The following is an 18,366-nucleotide window of genomic DNA, read 5'->3' as shown; positions in this document are numbered from 1 at the left end:
GCCGATCTTCCCAGGAGAGGATGTCCCAGCAGACTCAGCCCGAGGTCAGAGCGTGAAGCTCAGAGAAATGACCAGAAACCCGTCAGTTAACAGGCTGAATGCACAGCTCCATGTTTGGAGAAAACCAAACAGTATATCAGCACAAACATCTCAAACCAACTGAAGCACGGTGGTGGAGGAGTGATGGTTTGGGCTTGGACCTGAGCATTCCAGAGTCAAATGTGACCAACAGATGAAGCTTGGTCCAAACTGGGTCATCATCAGAACTATGATCCCAAACCCAGCAGCAGATCTACAACAGAACAGCTGAAAAAGAAACGAATCAACGTGCTACAACGGCCTAGTCAAAGACCCCAACGAACTGAAGCAACGCTGAGAAGAAGAGTGGACCAGAATTCCTCCACAACAATATGAAGCCTTGAAGTTCTGCTGAAGGAGATTCTACAAGCTGCTGGATCATGGGGTGTACTTAGTTTTTCCACATTTTCTGCATTTTTCTGCATTTTGGTTGAATGTTTAAGCCTAAAATTAAGAAATGCTTAGCGCTGGATACATAGTGATTCCTCATACTTTGTAAAAATCTAAAATGTTTTGTTTGGGTCATAAAAAAAAAGGGTTCTTTTGGTACCGTGCAGAACTGTATTCCTCTGACCGAGTTGCCCAGTTTATCCAGTGGAGGCGACCAGCACATGATTCCCATGACGTTGGGAACGACCAGCAGGATGCCCCCGGCCACCCCGGACTTGGCTGGCAGCCCGACCTGCAGCGGGGGTGGGGCAGAACACCAGTTAAACATTAGAACATAAACAGCTGGAGCCGCTCAGAGGGAACTTGGACTTTTTCTCACATGGAAGGCGAACTGTCCGGAGAAATCGTACATCCCGCAGGAATGCATCAGGCTCAGGGTGTTCCTCACGGCCTCCGGGCTCAGCACGCGCTCGCCCGTGATCGGGCAGATGCCGCCGTTGGCCAGCGTGGCCGCCATGACGCTGGCGCTCTCGCAGGTCACCTCGATGGCGCACAGCTGGAGACACACAAAGAAAAATCCATTCATGTTCAGGAGACTGAGGGGAATGAGCAAACATCAGGATGGATTTAGCCTTCTGGTGAAAAAGATTGTCTGCAGGAAAACGGAAAACTGACAAAAAAGGAGTAAATTAGCTAAAGAAACTGGTCTGACCTTCAGGGAGATGATAACTAACAGAGGACGAGCAGCAGCAGAGCAGGAATCATTAATATTTTATAATAGAGTTGGACTCACCTGAAAGTAAAGGTCCAGCACAGACGTCATGTCGGTCCCTTCAGGAAAACACTGCAGACAGATCAACATAGAGGCTGAGTACCTCCTGACTGGCTGGAGGAATCACTGTGGGGTACTGATGTCTGAGATATCTGAGCCTGAACATGAAACTTATTTTCCTCCAGATTGATTCTGTTTTCTGTTAAAATGTTGTCCCTGACTGAGAACAGGTTTGACCTTTCCCAAAAAGGTCAAACCTGAACTGGATCTTCCCTTTTAAAAACAGAGTTTGAGAAAACTTTACTGGCTTTGTATGGGAACAGGAGACACATGTTGGACGACTCTGTGTCTATTAGAGCTGCACAACAGTAGAAAATATTGACGATGATGTCAGTTGCTATACGTCTATTTTCTTCTTCTCTCTCCTCCTCATCATCTGAGCTTCCATCGCTCTGAGGCCTTTAGCATTCTGGGTAATCTCTTCTGAGTATAAGGTGAGCCTCTGCTGCTGGGAGACTCTGTCCAGCAGCTTAAATATTACATTAGCATGAAAAATGACCACAGTTACTGCGCTCCAGACAGGCCTTATTGATTTGAATGTTGCACAGAATAATAAAAATACTCTGATCTGGTCCCACCACCAGATCAATGAATCCTGGTGATCCAATCACTTCCATGGCTGCAGGTCTGGAGAACCTTGACTGGGCTCCAAAGAGTCCTGACCTCAACCTTCTCCAACACCTTTGGGATGAGTTAGAGCGGAGGCTGCAGTTCTGGTTCTGATCCAACTATGAACAAATTCCTAAACCTTGGAAGATGTTTACAGAATAGTTAAAGTTGCTGTTGCTAGCAACTGTGGGTCCATCAACAAACTGGAGCTTATAGGTTAAGAACAGGATGTGATCAAAGTTCATGTACATGTAGAAGTAGCCATATAATGTATATTTGTTACAGATTCTGCAGCCTTTGTTCTTCTCAGGATCATTTTATTCTAGAGTTCAACCATCCTGAAACACAGCGATACGGAGCGCTGACATGAAATACAAACGTAACCACAGAGTTTCCCAGAGACCGATCTAGGGACAGACCTTTTTCTCCTTCAGGTAGTATCCGATGGCGAAGTTCCTGTCTCCTGACTCGCGCTCCGACTGGAATCTGTCACACAAAGAGCAGGGAGCTATCATTTCAAGTTGGTGCTGGAATCCTGCTGCTCCACCCGCCATGCAGAGCGTTCAGACCTTCATCATGTGATGGTGCTGAAACATGAGCCTCAGATGTTTACCAGCAGAGTCAGAAATCATGTAAGGATCCTTTAGTGCACCGATCCAGAGCCAGCAGCCAACTTTATATGAAACCAGTATGAAAACCAGTTCAAATCAAATAAATTAAAACAAACATGATTTCCTGGATTTTACTCATAGTTTTTCCCCTCCGTAACACACAGCTCCTTTAGAAACTGATTCATCAGTCTTTATGATAAATATGATGCGTGTTTTAAGATCAATCTTTTAAAAAAGAAACAGGGAACAATTTTAAATTTAAAGAGACTCACGTGGCGTTGCTGAAACCAACGTACTCATTTCCTGCCATCTTTTTCAGAAAGTTCATGACCTGGAGGAAAAACAGAGTTATTGACATGATGCTGAACTGGAAACAATGTGGGATTTTGTGTCCTACATTTAGGACCCCATTACTCACATAGTCAAATTTCTCTGCGTTGCTGGCAGCTTGCTGTGGAAAGAACAGAAGAAGAACATCGTAAGAGAAGTTCCTCCACCAGGAGACACAGCAGAGGACACTAACGGCTGACAGGTTAAAGCTACAGCATTAGAAATAGAGTTTATCACAAATAAAAAACCTAAACACTGCAGCTTTGCTTCAATAAAAGTGCATTTTATTATTATGACTGGCTTGCAAAGAGAAAGGTCTGTCTGGAGCTGAAGTGTGATTTTAGTAAACAGATTAGCTCAACAGAAATGTCATCAAGCTAACTTAAAATACAGCTGATTCATCATCATACATGTGTCTGAGTGTGCATCGTGTGCAGGTGATTGCTGGGTTTCTGCATTATTTGTTACGATAATGCATGTGTGGATGCACTGAAGAGGTCATCGACCCCCAAAAAAAACAACCAGATGGAAAAGAGGATGGGAAAGATGGCCCTCACTGTTTCTGATGCTGCCTCAGAGAAACACAGCACAAAGAAAAACTGCACACATGCACATTTAAAGTGTTATGCATTCAGAAAAACACTCTGGATGGGTTTGTTAACTGAACTGGGTCGATTAGAGCCCACTTTGGGCTGCTCTTTAACTACATGGTTTCTACTGAGCTGATTGGAAGAGAGGACAGAGAGAAAGAAGGGAGGGGGGGCAGGAGATAGATATGGAAAAGGAAGAAAAAATTACCAACGTCATTTGACCTGCAGCAGCAGTCATTATTTCCCACAGTTCCTACGTCTGGAAAATATGTAACATACACACAAACAACAACATGTAGCCTTCAAGCAGCATGAAACAACAGTCTGCCTGGGCGACATCCCGCCGACGTTAAATCCAACCAACTAATGGCTAAAACATCAACTTTCACTTCTAAAATTATACATAAAAGCAAAGAAACACATTTTAACTAAATATCATTTGCTATATTTCTATTGCTGCAGATACAAAAACACTTTAAGGGGGGGTCTTAGTTCAAGGGCTGCATACATTCAAGGGTCAAAAGGCTTTCGCTGCATTCCTGCTGCCTCAGACGCTGGAACACAGGGCAGTGTTGCAGCTGTAAGACATGAGCTAATCCAGTTAGTTCAATTACTCTTACTGCTGCCTAAATCATCTAAACTACTCATTATTAGTTATATTATTTATATAGAACATATTCTTATTTTAAGTCACGGAAATACAGAAAAAACAAAAGCTGTTCTTTATAAATGAGCTGATAACAGCTGGTAAGATGTCAGGCTATTTGCTCAGGGTCACTAGCCTACAGTCTGCTGCTTTACAGAGATCCTGCTCTTAGCTTGCGTAGCTTTTTAAACTCTTGGTATACCCAGATACTGGTAGCTAGACGATGCCTAACGATCAGGCTAACTACTGTTAGTGGAGCAATCATCGGGTTTTAGAGACGGCAGCCAAGTTGGATGTTGAGATCTGGGTTGGAGAAAAAAAACCCGACTCTAGAAAACAGAGTGTGATCCAAATGGTTTTCTGAACCCATCTGAACCCTGGGAAACCTGGAAATTCAGACTTTGGACTTGAAATACAAGTTGCTTGACCTTCATAACGTTTAGTGTGAGAGCTTCATGCTATTAGCAATATAAGCATTTAAACTCTGTAGCAACACTTCCCTCCAGACAAGATATCTACAGACATCGTTTTTAGTGGTCAGTGGGATACCACTTCCAACTGGTCAGTCGTCCTTCATTTACCCCAGAAACTCGGTTGTAAATTGGACCCATTTAGCCCATATGTTCTGTCTAAATGTAGTCTAAACAAAGATGTTTAAACTCAGGCTTCTTCAGCCCAATAAATCAAACCTAAAACCTTTTCAGCCACATTTAGACTTTCTAATCACACCTTGTTGAGACGGATAGGAAAAAACTGGACTTTTTGACAGAACCTTGGTTCTTCCTTAAAACGTTCTATGTGTACTTTAAAGTTCTACTTTAAAAGGTTCAGTGTGTGAAAATTTGACTGGACCAGACCGTGAAGATAGAATACAGAAAGGCAGCATTTTTCCCACCAACCTTGACCTTAAAATCCAACATGGCCGCCATGCACGACACCTGGCAGCTTCAGAAACAACCGTTTGGGTGTCTGACATTAATTCAGTCAACCATTATCATATATATGATTTATAGCAACGCTATAAACCAATGAAGCATTTAGAGGACTTCCTGTTTACATCGCTAGCGCTGCTCCTGCTTTTACATTTGGAAACTAAAGTTGGTTTAATTTTTTATATTGGCATCTGAATGTTTCAAGAAATGTTCCAAGTTTGATGTGAGGAGATGACTCAACAGAGCCAGAACAGGGTAAATAATATTAGGATGAGCTCAAGACTCAAACTTACAATCCTTGATGTTAGAATTAGTTTAACCACCGCCTTTAACCATCAAGATGCCAAGAAGAATCTATTTGGCTGAGTTTTCATGAAGACTTTGTTGGCTTTGAAATGCAGGCCCTGAATTAGGACTCAGCTTGATCTTCTGAGTTAAACCATGTCTTGTTTTCAGCGGCCTGGTGGGGAGTTGAACAGGTTTAGAGGTTTGATGGATGAGCTACCTGCAGGAAATGTCTCGTGCTTCAGTCTCATAAATCAGGCTTGAAAGGCTCAGGATTATCTGATCGGGATGAAGAAAATTTCAGATTTAAATCTAGTTTTACTTTGTTGTGCTGATTAAACCGTTTTATCAGAAGGGTTTTATTCCTCCATCTGCAAATCGGCCCCCGAACTAAATCGGGGGCCGATTTAGCTCGGGGGCCGATTTAGTTCGGGGGCCGATTTAGCTCGGGGGCCGATTTAATTCGGGGGCCGATTTAGCTCGGGGGCCGATTTAGTTCGGGGGCCGATTTAGTTCGGGGGCCGATTTAGCTCGGGGGCCGATTTAGCTCGGGGGCCGATTTAGTTCGGGGGCCGATTTAGTTCGGGGGCCGATTTAGCTCGGGGGCCGATTTAGCTCGGGGGCCGATTTAGCTCGGGGGCCGATTTAGCTCGGGGGCCGATTTAGTTCGGGGGCCGATTTAGTTCGGGGGCCGATTTAGTTCGGGGGCCGATTTAGCTCGGGGGCCGATTTAGTTCGGGGGCCGATTTAGCTCGGGGGGCCAATTTAGCTCGGGAGCCGATTTAGCTCAGGGGCCGATTTAGCTCGGGGGCCGATTTAGTTCGGGGGCCGATTTAATTCGGGGGCCGATTTAGTTCGGGGGCCAGTTTGGTGGACAAAGGTAAATCATTTAGGCCTTGTTTAGTTCTGTCCAAAAACTGCTTGATCGATCCGTTTTCTGTAACTATTTGGGTTTGGCATTAAAAGATGAATATGAAACAAGAGATCCGCTTTATTTACAGCTTTTTATGCCTAGTCATTTAAAAAAGTGGAGAAAATATTGGTTTGACCAGGATGGCACGGATGAACTGAACTCAGCGGCTTCACTTGCTATTCTCCACTTTGGAAGCTGCTCTGTAACTAATCTAAGCTTCGTAGAGTTCAACTCTAACAACAAAAATCATCTGAACTTTATAAAACAGAACACTGCTCCAGAAATCAGAGACTTAGAAAATGTCGAGTCATTGGTTGCTATGGTGAGCAGAGAAAGGCCGGCCCAGAGCATCACTCTTTCCACCAGACAGGCACAGACAACCATTTAAGGCTCGGTAAAGGTAAGCATCGGAAACAAACACTTTCTGCGCTCCGGGCTGGTATGAGAAGATCCGATAAGTGCCACAGTAGTGGGAGACACTCTGGGTGGAAGTGGACAAAGACACCCACAGTGAGATGTATCAACTGTACATGAGGAGATAACTCTGAGATCCATAAATCTGTTCAAATATCTGACAGCATCAGAATCCGGAGCTCTGAACAGGCCTGGATTTTCTCAGAGCTTTCATCAGAACTCGACCCGCTACCGAAGCCACAGGTTGGGATGAAGTTTTAATGGACGCAGAAATGAACTGAAGTGTTTGATAGAGACAGAGCCTCAGAGTTCATCAGGAGAAAAACAAGGAAGGACTTGGATGTTATTCACCCATCCTCCAACACCAACAACAACCAGGTTGTGGTTCCGGTCAAGACACAGAACCGCTGATGTCACGGATCATGGGCCTTTATGCAGTTATTAATTAACCTAAACACAAGGTCATACTTATAATTCATATACTTTTGTTCACCTAATGTTGCGTTCTGTTGCAATCAGTCATTCGGATCTAATCTTTGAAGCTGTGTAGGAAAGGAAAAGTTTAAAAGTTGATCTTTTGTTTCATATTCATCAGGAAAAAACAAAAACATGCAGATCTCTGCCATCATGTTGAGTTTTAAATTCAGTGGAGAACTTCTCCATTAACTCCCTTAAATGTAAACTGAAGCATGAAGCATTTTATTAGTTCAGTCTTTCAAAAGAGCAAGCTTTAATTTCACTAAAAAACAACCGAAATCCTGATAGTTTTAGTGCTGAACATGAGGTCTCTGATTCTGTCTTTCAGCTGATAAATGAAGAGCAATGTTTCAATAAGCCGCCTGAGAGAACATTTGGAAATAAAAGCTCATTTTTTTCTGCTCTTTAAAAGTTTATCTAAACCTAGAACAGCAGACTGGACATAATCAGCTGTGATGCAGCATTTCATCCAGGTTTGTGTCTCCCTCATTTTCCTTCTGAACGAGTTACTTTCAGACGGTGCTGAGATCTCTTAAAGCCCCACGGGAGCATCTGAGTGTTGTTGGTCTTATTTATAGCCAGGAACACGGCAGCCAGAGGCCGGGAAATACTGCAAAAGAGGCCGAAATATGTAAAAACAGCAGGAAGTCTGCAGAAATCATTCTGAAAGTGGTTTAAATGAGTAATGTGGCTTGTTTTAAATAATCTGCAACAAACATTTATGTTAACTATCATTTTGCATATGATGAAGCAGCTCAGTGATGCCCGCCCTTTAAAGATATTTTCTAGCTAATGTTTCAGAGGAAGAGACCCAAAAAGCCGATGTTCAAAGACACCAAAAGGCAGAGAAAAGTGCAGCTGCTTTTACCTGTATGAGCGAAGTACAAACGATGGCTCCAGCGTTCACCATGGAGTTGTGGGGCTTATCTGCCAAAACAACAGGAGCTCAGTTAGCAGCTTGCCCTGGATCAGAGCATGATCTCACCTGAATCCACAACAAACAGCGGACCAAGAGGCCCTACATGTTACACACAAGCAGCTCGTGTTGCAGAACTTTTTTCATAAAATAGAAGGCATAATGGGATCAATTTCCCACCAGAAACTCACAAAATAACCAGAGTTTCTGTTTGTTTCAGCGTCAAAATTTAGAAAATGGTTTAAGAGCCCAACAAACCAGCTTTAATTAACACCAAACACTGGCTTTCATCTTCTGCAGCGCCTCCTGCAGCGGCGCCAGAGAATGTTTCAGAAATGGATCCACCCACCCATCCAACCCAGGAAGGAAACCTCTCCCTCTTCCCAGAAACACTCTTCAGCTCCTAACGTTTGAATCCAAGGCTAGAAGGAATATTCAGACTCTGCAGTGAGTTCTGGGTCGGTCCAAGATTTGGTTCTTTAGGTCATCATCATAAAGACATGAGACCCAAAGGTTGACCCCAGACCTGCTGGGAGTGGTCCACCTTCTTCCTGTCCATTCTGCATCCCCCTCAGCTGTGGACCGCTCCAGACCAAACTAAACGGAACCACAGAATCTGGTGAAAGCAAAGGTGATACCCTAAGGTTCCCCAAGCAGACAGCCTCCTCTCCAAGACCATGCTTTGAGATCCATGAAGACCACAAACAGGACCGGTGATGAGCAGCGACCCTGGAGAAGTCCGGCCCGCGCTGGGACACGGGTCTTACTTTGACCATGCTGCCTTTGGAGACCCAGTAAAACGTCGTGGAGCTGCAGCAAGATTACAATCCTAGTGGGAAATGTGAGTTTACAGCCGGAGGAGGTGTTCGGTTTGGAGATGATCTTTGTTTAATGTGTCATAAAATAAAATTAATTATCGGAGGAAATAGTTAAAGCACCTAACCCTAACCCTAACCCATGAGGTCCCTGTTTATATCAGCTCACTTCCTGTTCCTCGGTGATTCAGAGGAGTTCCTCCCTTATACAAACAGCAGAGCCAATCTGGCAGGAACCAGGCTGGGTTCCTTACACAACCACTTCAGGAACCACCTCTGAAAACCCAAACCATTTCTGATGTGCAGCCAGGTCGATGAAGCCACGCTGACTTTCACATGCAGTTCTCTGCTTATGACCAGCAAGTCAACACAGAATGACAGAGTGAGGACAGACTGTTCCAGAGAGCATCTCTCTGGTTTGAAAGCTTCACAGCTGCTGAGCAGAAGCTGCAACATTCCTCCTGTCAGAGGGCCAGGATTTATGTACAGAACACATCCATCAGTAACGACACGTTAAAGTCTCACCGTCTTCGTTCAGGAAGAGCTTATTAAACCGGAGGCCGCTGGGCTCCTTCCCAATGAAACTGTGCACGTACTCCGTGCTGTGGTCATGAACAGCAACGGCGTACTTGAGAGGCTTCACACATGACTGCAGGCAGAAGGGCACCTTCGTGTCTCCCACCGTGTGCCTGCGCCAAAAACAAAACCAAAGGTTAAAAGGTTAGATGTGTCAACAGGCAGAGAAGCAGCAGTGTGAATAATTATGACAGGCTGTTAACTGCAGGAAGGATAACAATCTAGGAAGGACTCCCTAAAATAAACCAATAAAAAACTTTTACAGCTTCATAACAAAACAGTTTTATCTTTATGGAGTCATTCATCCACACATCCCCTCTGAGCCAATCAGAAAACAGCTTCATGTACACACCTCAGGCAAGCATTAATCAACAGCGCTGCTAATTATCTTTCTGCACAGGTTTCCCCATTCCAGAGAAATAGCTGCATTTAGGCATGAAGTCCAAGGTCTCCAAGTGAGAACAGGATGTCCTCGTTGCCTGAGGACTATAGAGGACTTTGCACACCAACCAGTGCTTCCAGATATGAAACTGCTGTAGATGGTGGAACCTATATGGGTCATACGGTGGCTGTGCAAGTCAAAAATGGTCAGAATGTGAGATTTCTGGATAACTACACCAGTTCTGTTTGAAATTTAAGGATGACCCAAAGAAATCCTGGTTTCTTGTTGCATTAAATAACTAAACTGTTGATCAGTTTTCTTCACAGACCAGTAAAATGTGGTGTTTTACTGAGAAACCACAAGTCAGTGTTGAAACTCTCACCTCTGTCCATCCACAGTGCAGAGCGAGACCGCCCACAGGTCAGGGCTGAACTTGGCGAGCTGAGGAATGTAATCTGCTACCTGGAAAAGAGGCAAGGCAGGTGTGAGAAGGCTTCACTTTTCCCCACCGACGCCTGCTCAGGTTCAGGGTTCAACGCCACGCACCTCCGACAGCAAAAACACCACAAGTCAAATCTGCTCCTGCAGAAGATGAAAGGAATAATCCACTCTGACTAGCAAAAACAGCTGTTATCCATGAAAAACTAAGTACACCCCATGATCTACCAGTTTCAGCAGCAGTAACCCTCAGCAGTCTCTCACATCATTGGAGGAATCTTGGTCCACTCTTCTTTCCAACATTGCTGCAGTTCATTCATGTTCCTGCTCAGGTCCCACCACAGCATTTCAGTCAGGCTGGGGTCTAGACTTTGACTAGACCATTGCACTGGATTTGTTTTTCAGCCGTTCTGTTCTAGATAAACTGCTGTGTTTCGGATCATGGTTCTGCTGATGACCCAGTTTGGACCAGGCTTCAGATGTTGGACAGAAGGACTCACATTTGGCTCAAGAACACTTTGGTCTAAAGAGGAGATAATGGTCCACCCAATGAATGCAAGGTACCCAGGTCTTGTGGCTGTAAAACAGGTCCAAACCATCACACCTCCACCACTGTGCTTTCCAGTTGGTATGAGGTGTTGGTGCTGATCTTCTGTGACATGGTTCTGTCCATTATGGTGAAACCTGTCTACTCATCTGTCCAGAGGAGACTAATCCATTAGTCGTGTTCTTCATTCAGATGCAGATTTGCAACAGAAGTCCCGCTGCCATCTTGTTTTAGAGAGAAGAGACATGTTCAGTAGTTTCTGATTGTCCTGTCATGACCTTTAACCTGCTAACTGAGGCCTGTAGCGTCTGAGATGGAGCTCTCGAGTTTTGGGTCATTTCTCTGAGCTTCACGCTCTGAACTTGGGCTGAATCAGCTGGGACATCCTCTCCTGCGAAGACTGGCAGCTGTCTCCACTGGGGAATAATCTATTTCTCTGAAGGAGGATGGACTTCAGATAGTTTGGAGATGAACTTATGACCTTTCCCAGACTGCTGTCACTGCTGTCATCTTTCCGCCCTGACGTTGTGTTAACACAACAACCAAAACATCTGCTTTTATATGATGCTCACACTGATGATGATTAGATGATCAGCACCTGGCTGCTAATGTCTTGTGGCAGCATCAAGGGTGTACTTAGTTTTTCATGGACAGCGTTACCATTTTGGCTTCATCTTTATATAATAAATGATGATAGTGTGTTTTTGTACAATTCAGGCTGAAACCGGATTAAGACCAGATCAGTTTTCTTACTGATGAATAAAACCTCAGTGACTATAGGCAGAAAATCTTCTACTGATGTGTGAAAGTAGCAGGTCTGTGCTGCTGAAAAGACCAAAATGATCATTTTGACACGTCTAAAGAGTGAATTTTTCTCTTTAAATCAGAACAGAGTGCACCAAACCCGGACCAGGCGGATGAGAATGAATCTGATTGCAGAAAATAAACGATAAGTGAGAATAACTTGAAGCAAAAAAACGTCACGGATCTAAGGGCACACCTTTCCTCCTGAGAGTTTTTTGCCACTCTCATAAAGCTCATCGATATGGGAGGTGAAGGACTTGAAGTCCGGGATGACGAACTTCTTGCGGAAGGCCTGAGTGAGCAGGACAATGTTGCTCTGGACACACCTGATGAACAGAACCACAAACAGCATGCTGAGACACCATGACGGCATGCAGCTGGAGGAAAAGTTTGCCAACCAAGTTAGCAACTCTGAAGTCTGACAAACTTGTATGAAAATAAAACAGATGCGTTGAGTGAAGAAGCATCGTTACAGCACAGCGATAAAAACCTGTTTCAAGCCTGTTAAACTGTTGTCTTTGGTACTTTTCATTGATTCTAATAAAGAAACAGAGAAACTTTGTTTGTGAGCAAGAATCTCTGTTCCTGGAGGTTTATTGTTGCTCTATGGTCGAAGGGAGTCCAGGTTCTTGGGAAACGTGATAAATGGATGATCCAAACAAGACCTGACAAGCCTTACTTCTTGAATAGGTGCCTGTCGAGGGTGACGCCATCCGGAGTCTTCTTCAGGGTCTCTTTGAGTGTTTCCATGCACTCCTTCAGGCGTGGGTCTCCGGTACGAAGCCCGGTAGCCTTCAGTGCCTGAAATCAGCGGACAAAAGAAGCTTTAAGTGTTCAACAAACCAGAACTAAGCATGAAGTTGGTTCTGCTTCATCCTTCAGTAGCAAATGAAATGTGAGGAACTTACTGTGAGAAACTTGTGAGCAGGAATTTTCTCTTGACCGTCTGCAACCGTGTAGAAGAGTAAATCCTCCAAACTGGGAAGAATTCCTGGATTTCTTCTCCTGAGAAAAACAAAAGTTTAAAACTCATTACACATTACTTGCATTAGACCGTGACATGTAAAACCACCAATCATTATGTAAGGGATAGGGGGACTTTCAGCTGGTCAATAAATGCTGGTCAGAACCAGAGCAGGAGGAAATATTCTGCTAAGTAGACATTATTTAGACTGGGCTTGACCCAGGGAGCTTTTAAATGTCAGGGTAGGGTGCCGACCTGTTAGATCTCTGAGCTGCTTTTATCAGAAAACTTTTCTCCCCACCTCCTCACAGCACAGATCAGCCTATAAATCTGACCTTTTGAACTCCTCCTCAACCTGGAGGCTTTGACATTACTACTGTCACTTTAGATGGTCATCATATCATGCACTGATGTCCACCTTCACTGCTCCAGATGTAAAGTCATAACTTTCATCAATTCTAAGCTTTGTTCTGTTTCTTTCACTTTTTTATATTTTCTTTGACATATTTTGCAACCCCATAAATATGCATGGATATGTCTATCTCAATTAAAAGGGGATTAAGATGTGAAAAATCATGACATACTATTGAAAATATTCCAAAGTGGCTTTTTAAAAAAGTACGGTAGGGTTGGAAATTTTTTGTCAGTCCATTATTTCTCGATATTTTTTCTTCCAGTAGCTCTCCTTGGTGCTAAAATCCCATTTCCTGTCTGCCACTGGGATGTTTTAGTTTATTTCACAGAAGTTATAAAATAAATGGGAACAAACTGTTCCTTTGTCACCCAGCTTTTATTACCTAAAGGATTTACAGCTGGAAGTTAAATGCCTTGGTCTGATAATGGGTGAAAAAGCAGCCAAAGTCCACAGAAAAACCTTCTGGAAGAACTATTGATCAAGACCACTTAAGACTGATGACTTGGGACTTTTGCCCAAACCGTAACAGATTACAGGTCTGCATGTTGGTTAATCTGCAGGAGGTCTGCACTGTAGCCCTTTCCAGTTCATTCCCAGCTGTGGTGCCAGTGTTAACCCGAAGCGGTCCTGTCACTTTAGGCCGGGATGCACCGACACACAGAACCACATTCCATCTTCTTTCTGTCGGAAACGTTTCCTGATGAAGGAAACGTTTCCTGATGAAGGAAACGTGGAGGTTTTATGACAGGAAGTAAAACAATAAAGCAGCTGCAGCTTAAAACTTTCCAGATTAACAACTGAGCAGATCCTGATCCAGATGACAGTAAACTAACTGCTAATTGAAAAAAGCCCAAAATCATCTTATAGACACTTTAGACCCAAAACAATTTAGAGGCTGCAAGTTACAGACCCTGAAAGCTTCCTGAGATTAGATGAGAGGGTGAAGCCTTACCTCCATGGAGAAGATATTCAGCAGAGAAAATCTACTTTAATCATGTCTATAATACAGAATGTCACCTATTTTTACTCTTACTAGTAATTTTACAAACCTCACTACATTGTTAATATTGCCATTTTAAGTCTGCTGGTTGACGCTTTTTAAATGCAAGTAGTTGGAGTTTTTATTCTTTAAATCAACAAGTAAAAGAATAACTAAACTTTTTAGTGTTTGACCAGTCGATCACAGTCGATCAGAGCCGATCAAGGGTTCATTTTGTTCCAACCATGGTCCTACCTGCCTGCCGTAGGACGACAGAAGCTACTGGACTGTTAACCTTCTTGGGAAGTTTCATGATTGAACTGCTTTCATCAAATCCAGGAATGAATTATTAAGGAAAAACAACTGGGACAAAATTCCCCCCTGCTTTAACTGAAACTCCTGAGATTTACAGTTGTTGTTGTTGTTGTGTATAAACCTACCGGCTATTAGACCAGGATGAAGAGAACCTTCAATGCTGCCTTTCTCAAATAACTCATTTATTATTGCATTAATTGAGTCCATAAACTAGTCACTAGACGGCTCCAGAAGGCAGCCTGTGAGATGATTCTGAGGATTTTGGGGCCTATTTTAAACAGAACGGATCTGGACTTTGTTTCTGCAAAGTGCCAGAGAATTGGAAGCTAACCCGGCCACTGACCCAAGCCTGCGACACCCGTTTCCCTCTCTAAGCACGCACCCTCAGCAGTGAGTTAAATATTGATGAGGTCACACCACCTCATGACTCATTGTGTGGAAGGATGATGCCGCCTGAACAGCCTCCAGCCCAAATAAAACACTGCAGACTGCTGATTAAATTTCTCTGAATGACAACCACAGGTCCCTTTCACTTTCAGCACCATACACTGATAAAGCCATCATTTAGGTGGCCTGATGGTCGATATCTAATTATTTTATGACTTCAACAAGTCAGCCTGATCTCTAGATTCCAGAAATTCTTCCGTCTTTAGTCCAGTCCAGCCGGCTGTGGCTTCCGGATTAATAAAGTCAACATCACGCCTGTTCAATGTCTGCATGGTCTGCAGAAGAGACAGCTTAGCTCGTTTCAGGTCCAGTTATGACCATCAGCAGGTTGGTTCTGAATGAGAGGAAGGAGTCATGCTCCAAAGCCAAGAACAAATGAAATCTCTTCATGCACTCGTGTAACTCAGGCTGACACTTCCACTCATTAACATTCAAAAAAACTTTTTTTTAAGCAAATTTCTACATTAAACCAAAAACGTTGGTTTAAATGAAGTCATGGTAATGTGTTAGAATGGCCTAGTCAAAGTCCAGACATAAACCCAGAGAATCTGTGGAGGGACTTGAAACCTGGTCTTCACAGATGTTCTCCATCGGATCTGACTGAGGTTGAGCTGTTTAGCAAAGAAGGGATGTCTGTCTGTAGATGTTCAAAGCAGGTAGAAACCTGCAGCCAGAGGAGGTTCTACACAGTTCTGACTCAGGGGGGCTGAATACAAACATCCCGCGGTAGACGGCATCATTTATAGTGAACCCGACCAGAAGCCACGGTGGCACCAGCAGGGTTTGTTTCAGAACAAACCCGTGGCATGGATCTGAAACGTCAGTGATCCACTAGTAGCTAATACAGAACCGGACAAACAACCAGGCAACACACTCATACCCGAGGGACCGGTTAACCCAACACAACCCTGAGAGAACCGTCCATGCACAGGGAGAACATGCAAACTCTATGCAGGTTCAAACCTGGGACCTTCATGCAGCAAGGCACCATCGTTAGTTTTAGGTTCTAATTTTATTGATTTCCAGTTCAGAATCTTTCCCCGGGTTGTTGAATGGCACTAAACTGATATTTTATAAATGACAGCCTAAATTCAACGAGAAGATTTTAGAGGAAAATCTCATGTTTCAAAGCATTTAACTGGTTTCCAGAATGCTCTGCTGCACTGACCACAACAAAGATGATTATGATGTTTTCTATCATGGAGCAGAAACAATGCATGCCATACATTTCACAGAATGTATGTATGAATCCCACTGCAGGGTTCTGTTTTAACTTCACCACCCACCCCAACCTTTCCTGGTTCTGAATGTTTTACGTCTCCACCTCCTCTCCTCTCCACTCCAACAGGGTAAACACTCCACCTGCAGCCCAGGTGACCACATCTGAACGTGCTCAAACACACCTCGGCCGCCAGGCAGGCACACTCACGGCACACTGCTACTGGGCCCACCTCTGTCGCTACAAAACAGCCTTTTAACCCGCGGAACCGACGGAAGAACTGAGGAGTCATGAGGGAACATGCAAAGCTGAGGGAAGGTGCATCTGTGCACAACATGCAAATATGAACTGTGTTTGGGAGCCTGCAGAGAAACTGGATCATTGAAAACAGAGCTGCGTTGCCATTCTCAGCGTGATCGTGTTCCGACCCAAAAAGGGCCACAAAGCAGCAGCGTGTGCAGAAAAGAGTTAAAGAGAGCAGAGAAATAAAACCTCTGTTCATCCAGAGAGCTGAGGAGAAAATTCATCCATCAAATCTGCACAACACCAGGAAAACTGTGACACTACTGCTAATTAATGTAGGAATTATTATGATTCATTTACTGGAAATATAGGATCCTACCAAATATTGGACCCAGGCAATCCATAACGATTACAGTATCACAAACATTGGCTGTGATTCAATAAGCAGCTCTGGTCCGATTGTGCATTAAGTTTAGGTCCCAGTGAGCAGCTCCGGTACTTGGTCCGTCCTGATGAGTTCAAATGAACATGAATTAAGGAGAAGAGAAAGGCTGAAATGACCCAGCCAGATGGTTTCAGTAGAGATGTTTGAATTCTCTTCCTCAGATCCTGGGTTTGATGTCCTCTACCCTCTCAGCATGCTGCAACACATCGTGGTTGTTTGGATTGATGTTTTATATGCGATGGGAGCGATGGAAACGGAAGTCAAATTCCTTGTTTATGCTGACAAACTTGGTCGTTCTGGTTGATCCAGATTCTGAACCATAACACGCTCATTCGACCATTAATGCTGTAACTAATAGGAACTCTCTCACCGTGGCGTGAAGAATGTCAACAAACCTGCATGTTTCTTCCTCGCTGCCACCTCCACCTACAGCTCTGTTTGCTTTTAAAAGGTCGGAATCAGAGCCCAGAGCCTCACTTCGCTTCTCAGAGCTCTGGTTTATCTTTAGATCATTAACCTGCTTTCTCTTGAGGTTTAAAATGTGAAATCATCTTCACCATCTGACAAACACCCACACGACGAGCATCAAAATGTCCTCCGATGGTCAGACGCATTAGTTATGAATCCCAGGACTGGGAGCAAACTGGAATGGGACGCAGACCTATAAACCATGAGGGTCTCAGAGCGGCTTCCCAACAAACAAAGCTGAACTGTGAGAGCTGCTGATTGAAGGGGGTCAAACAGAAACCAGTTTGGTTTTATGACCGCTCTGTTTATTAAAAGCTCTAATCACGACTGCATGGCACCGTTTGTTCTGCTATAGCTGAGCTCTAAATGTCAGGGATCCTTCCAGCCTGGTAACAGGTCCAGGATGATAATCACAAATGTTCCATAAAACATCTCAGAAAGCCAGAACTTAAGTTTTATCTTCACCAATCTCTACAGAGAGATTCTGAAATGTCAAGAAGCAATAAGAACTCCAGTTTAAGGGTTTCCATGGCTGCTTTTCACCTGAACATTTTCAGATAAACCACCTGAACTTTGACCTGTGAATTATTCAAGCATTAAAAGGATCTTTAAAAAGAAGTGATGAACCAGAGTTGAGTCGACAAACAACAGATAAGACAAATGAAAATTAAACCTTAATGGATTCTGGAAGATCCTTAAATCAGATTCTAGATTTTTAGGTGTGAGGCGTAAAGTTGTTATTCATTCATCCATTTAGTTGGATTCAGAGGTTCTACCGGTACCAAAGAGCTGCTGGTCATTTACTGTTGATAGTCTGTAAAACCTGGATAAAAACAAGGGGTTCTTCTGACGCTCCTCAGGATGAATAATGACTTGCATGCTTTTCCTTTTTGTCACCATGTAGCACACACACACACACACACACACAGTTTATCTGCTGCAGAGGCCCGCTGGCTGTGACCTGCAGGCGCTTCAGTGAAGGTCACAGTAGAAACTACTAGAAGAAACCTCAGACACACTCTGCTGGTCTTCTGTAACACTTGGTTTCACTTTAAAACTGTTCATGCTGCCAACGGAGCTAAAGCAGCATCTGATTCAGAGCTTCTATTTTCAGTTTTTAATGAATCGAACGGCCAATCGAAAACACCTACACTGGACAAACCTGGACTGGATGACTCCACACCAGTTACAGATTCTTTAACACAGTTTGTAAAACCTTTATTTTATTAGTAAAAACCCCACAAAGTGTTTTTACCGCCTTAAATCAAGTCCATCTTAAAAACAAA

At 43.7% G+C, this 18,366-nt stretch overlaps 1 protein-coding gene across 3 annotated transcripts in view; it reads right to left on the bottom strand.

Annotated features, from left to right (window-relative positions):
- The window catches only part of glsb (glutaminase b), a 35,292-nt gene that overhangs the window by 15,205 nt on the left and 1,721 nt on the right, over positions 1-18,366 (bottom strand). The window contains exons 2-13 of one of the 3 annotated variants that reach the window (XM_047369802.1): positions 12,494-12,590; positions 12,265-12,386; positions 11,782-11,911; positions 10,179-10,258; positions 9,364-9,527; positions 7,976-8,034; positions 2,939-2,971; positions 2,793-2,851; positions 2,329-2,395; positions 1,262-1,312; positions 848-1,024; positions 629-760 (exon numbers count right to left, since the gene is read on the bottom strand). In XM_047369802.1, coding sequence (XP_047225758.1) covers positions 629-760; positions 848-1,024; positions 1,262-1,312; positions 2,329-2,395; positions 2,793-2,851; positions 2,939-2,971; positions 7,976-8,034; positions 9,364-9,527; positions 10,179-10,258; positions 11,782-11,911; positions 12,265-12,386; positions 12,494-12,590 — 1,171 coding nt within the window. Of the gene's footprint in view, positions 1-628; positions 761-847; positions 1,025-1,261; positions 1,313-2,328; positions 2,396-2,792; positions 2,852-2,938; positions 2,972-3,648; positions 5,681-7,975; positions 8,035-9,363; positions 9,528-10,178; positions 10,259-11,781; positions 11,912-12,264; positions 12,387-12,493; positions 12,591-18,366 lie in introns of those variants that run through there. The other 2 variants (XM_047369801.1, XM_047369800.1) reach the window with 2 other exon arrangements.

Source organism: Girardinichthys multiradiatus, chromosome 7 (genome assembly GCF_021462225.1).
Source record: "Girardinichthys multiradiatus isolate DD_20200921_A chromosome 7, DD_fGirMul_XY1, whole genome shotgun sequence".
In the NCBI taxonomy this organism is placed as follows: Eukaryota; Metazoa; Chordata; class Actinopteri; order Cyprinodontiformes; family Goodeidae; genus Girardinichthys; species Girardinichthys multiradiatus.
The sequence above is the reverse complement of the archived record's forward strand: the minus strand, read 5'-3'. Positions and strand labels throughout refer to the sequence as shown.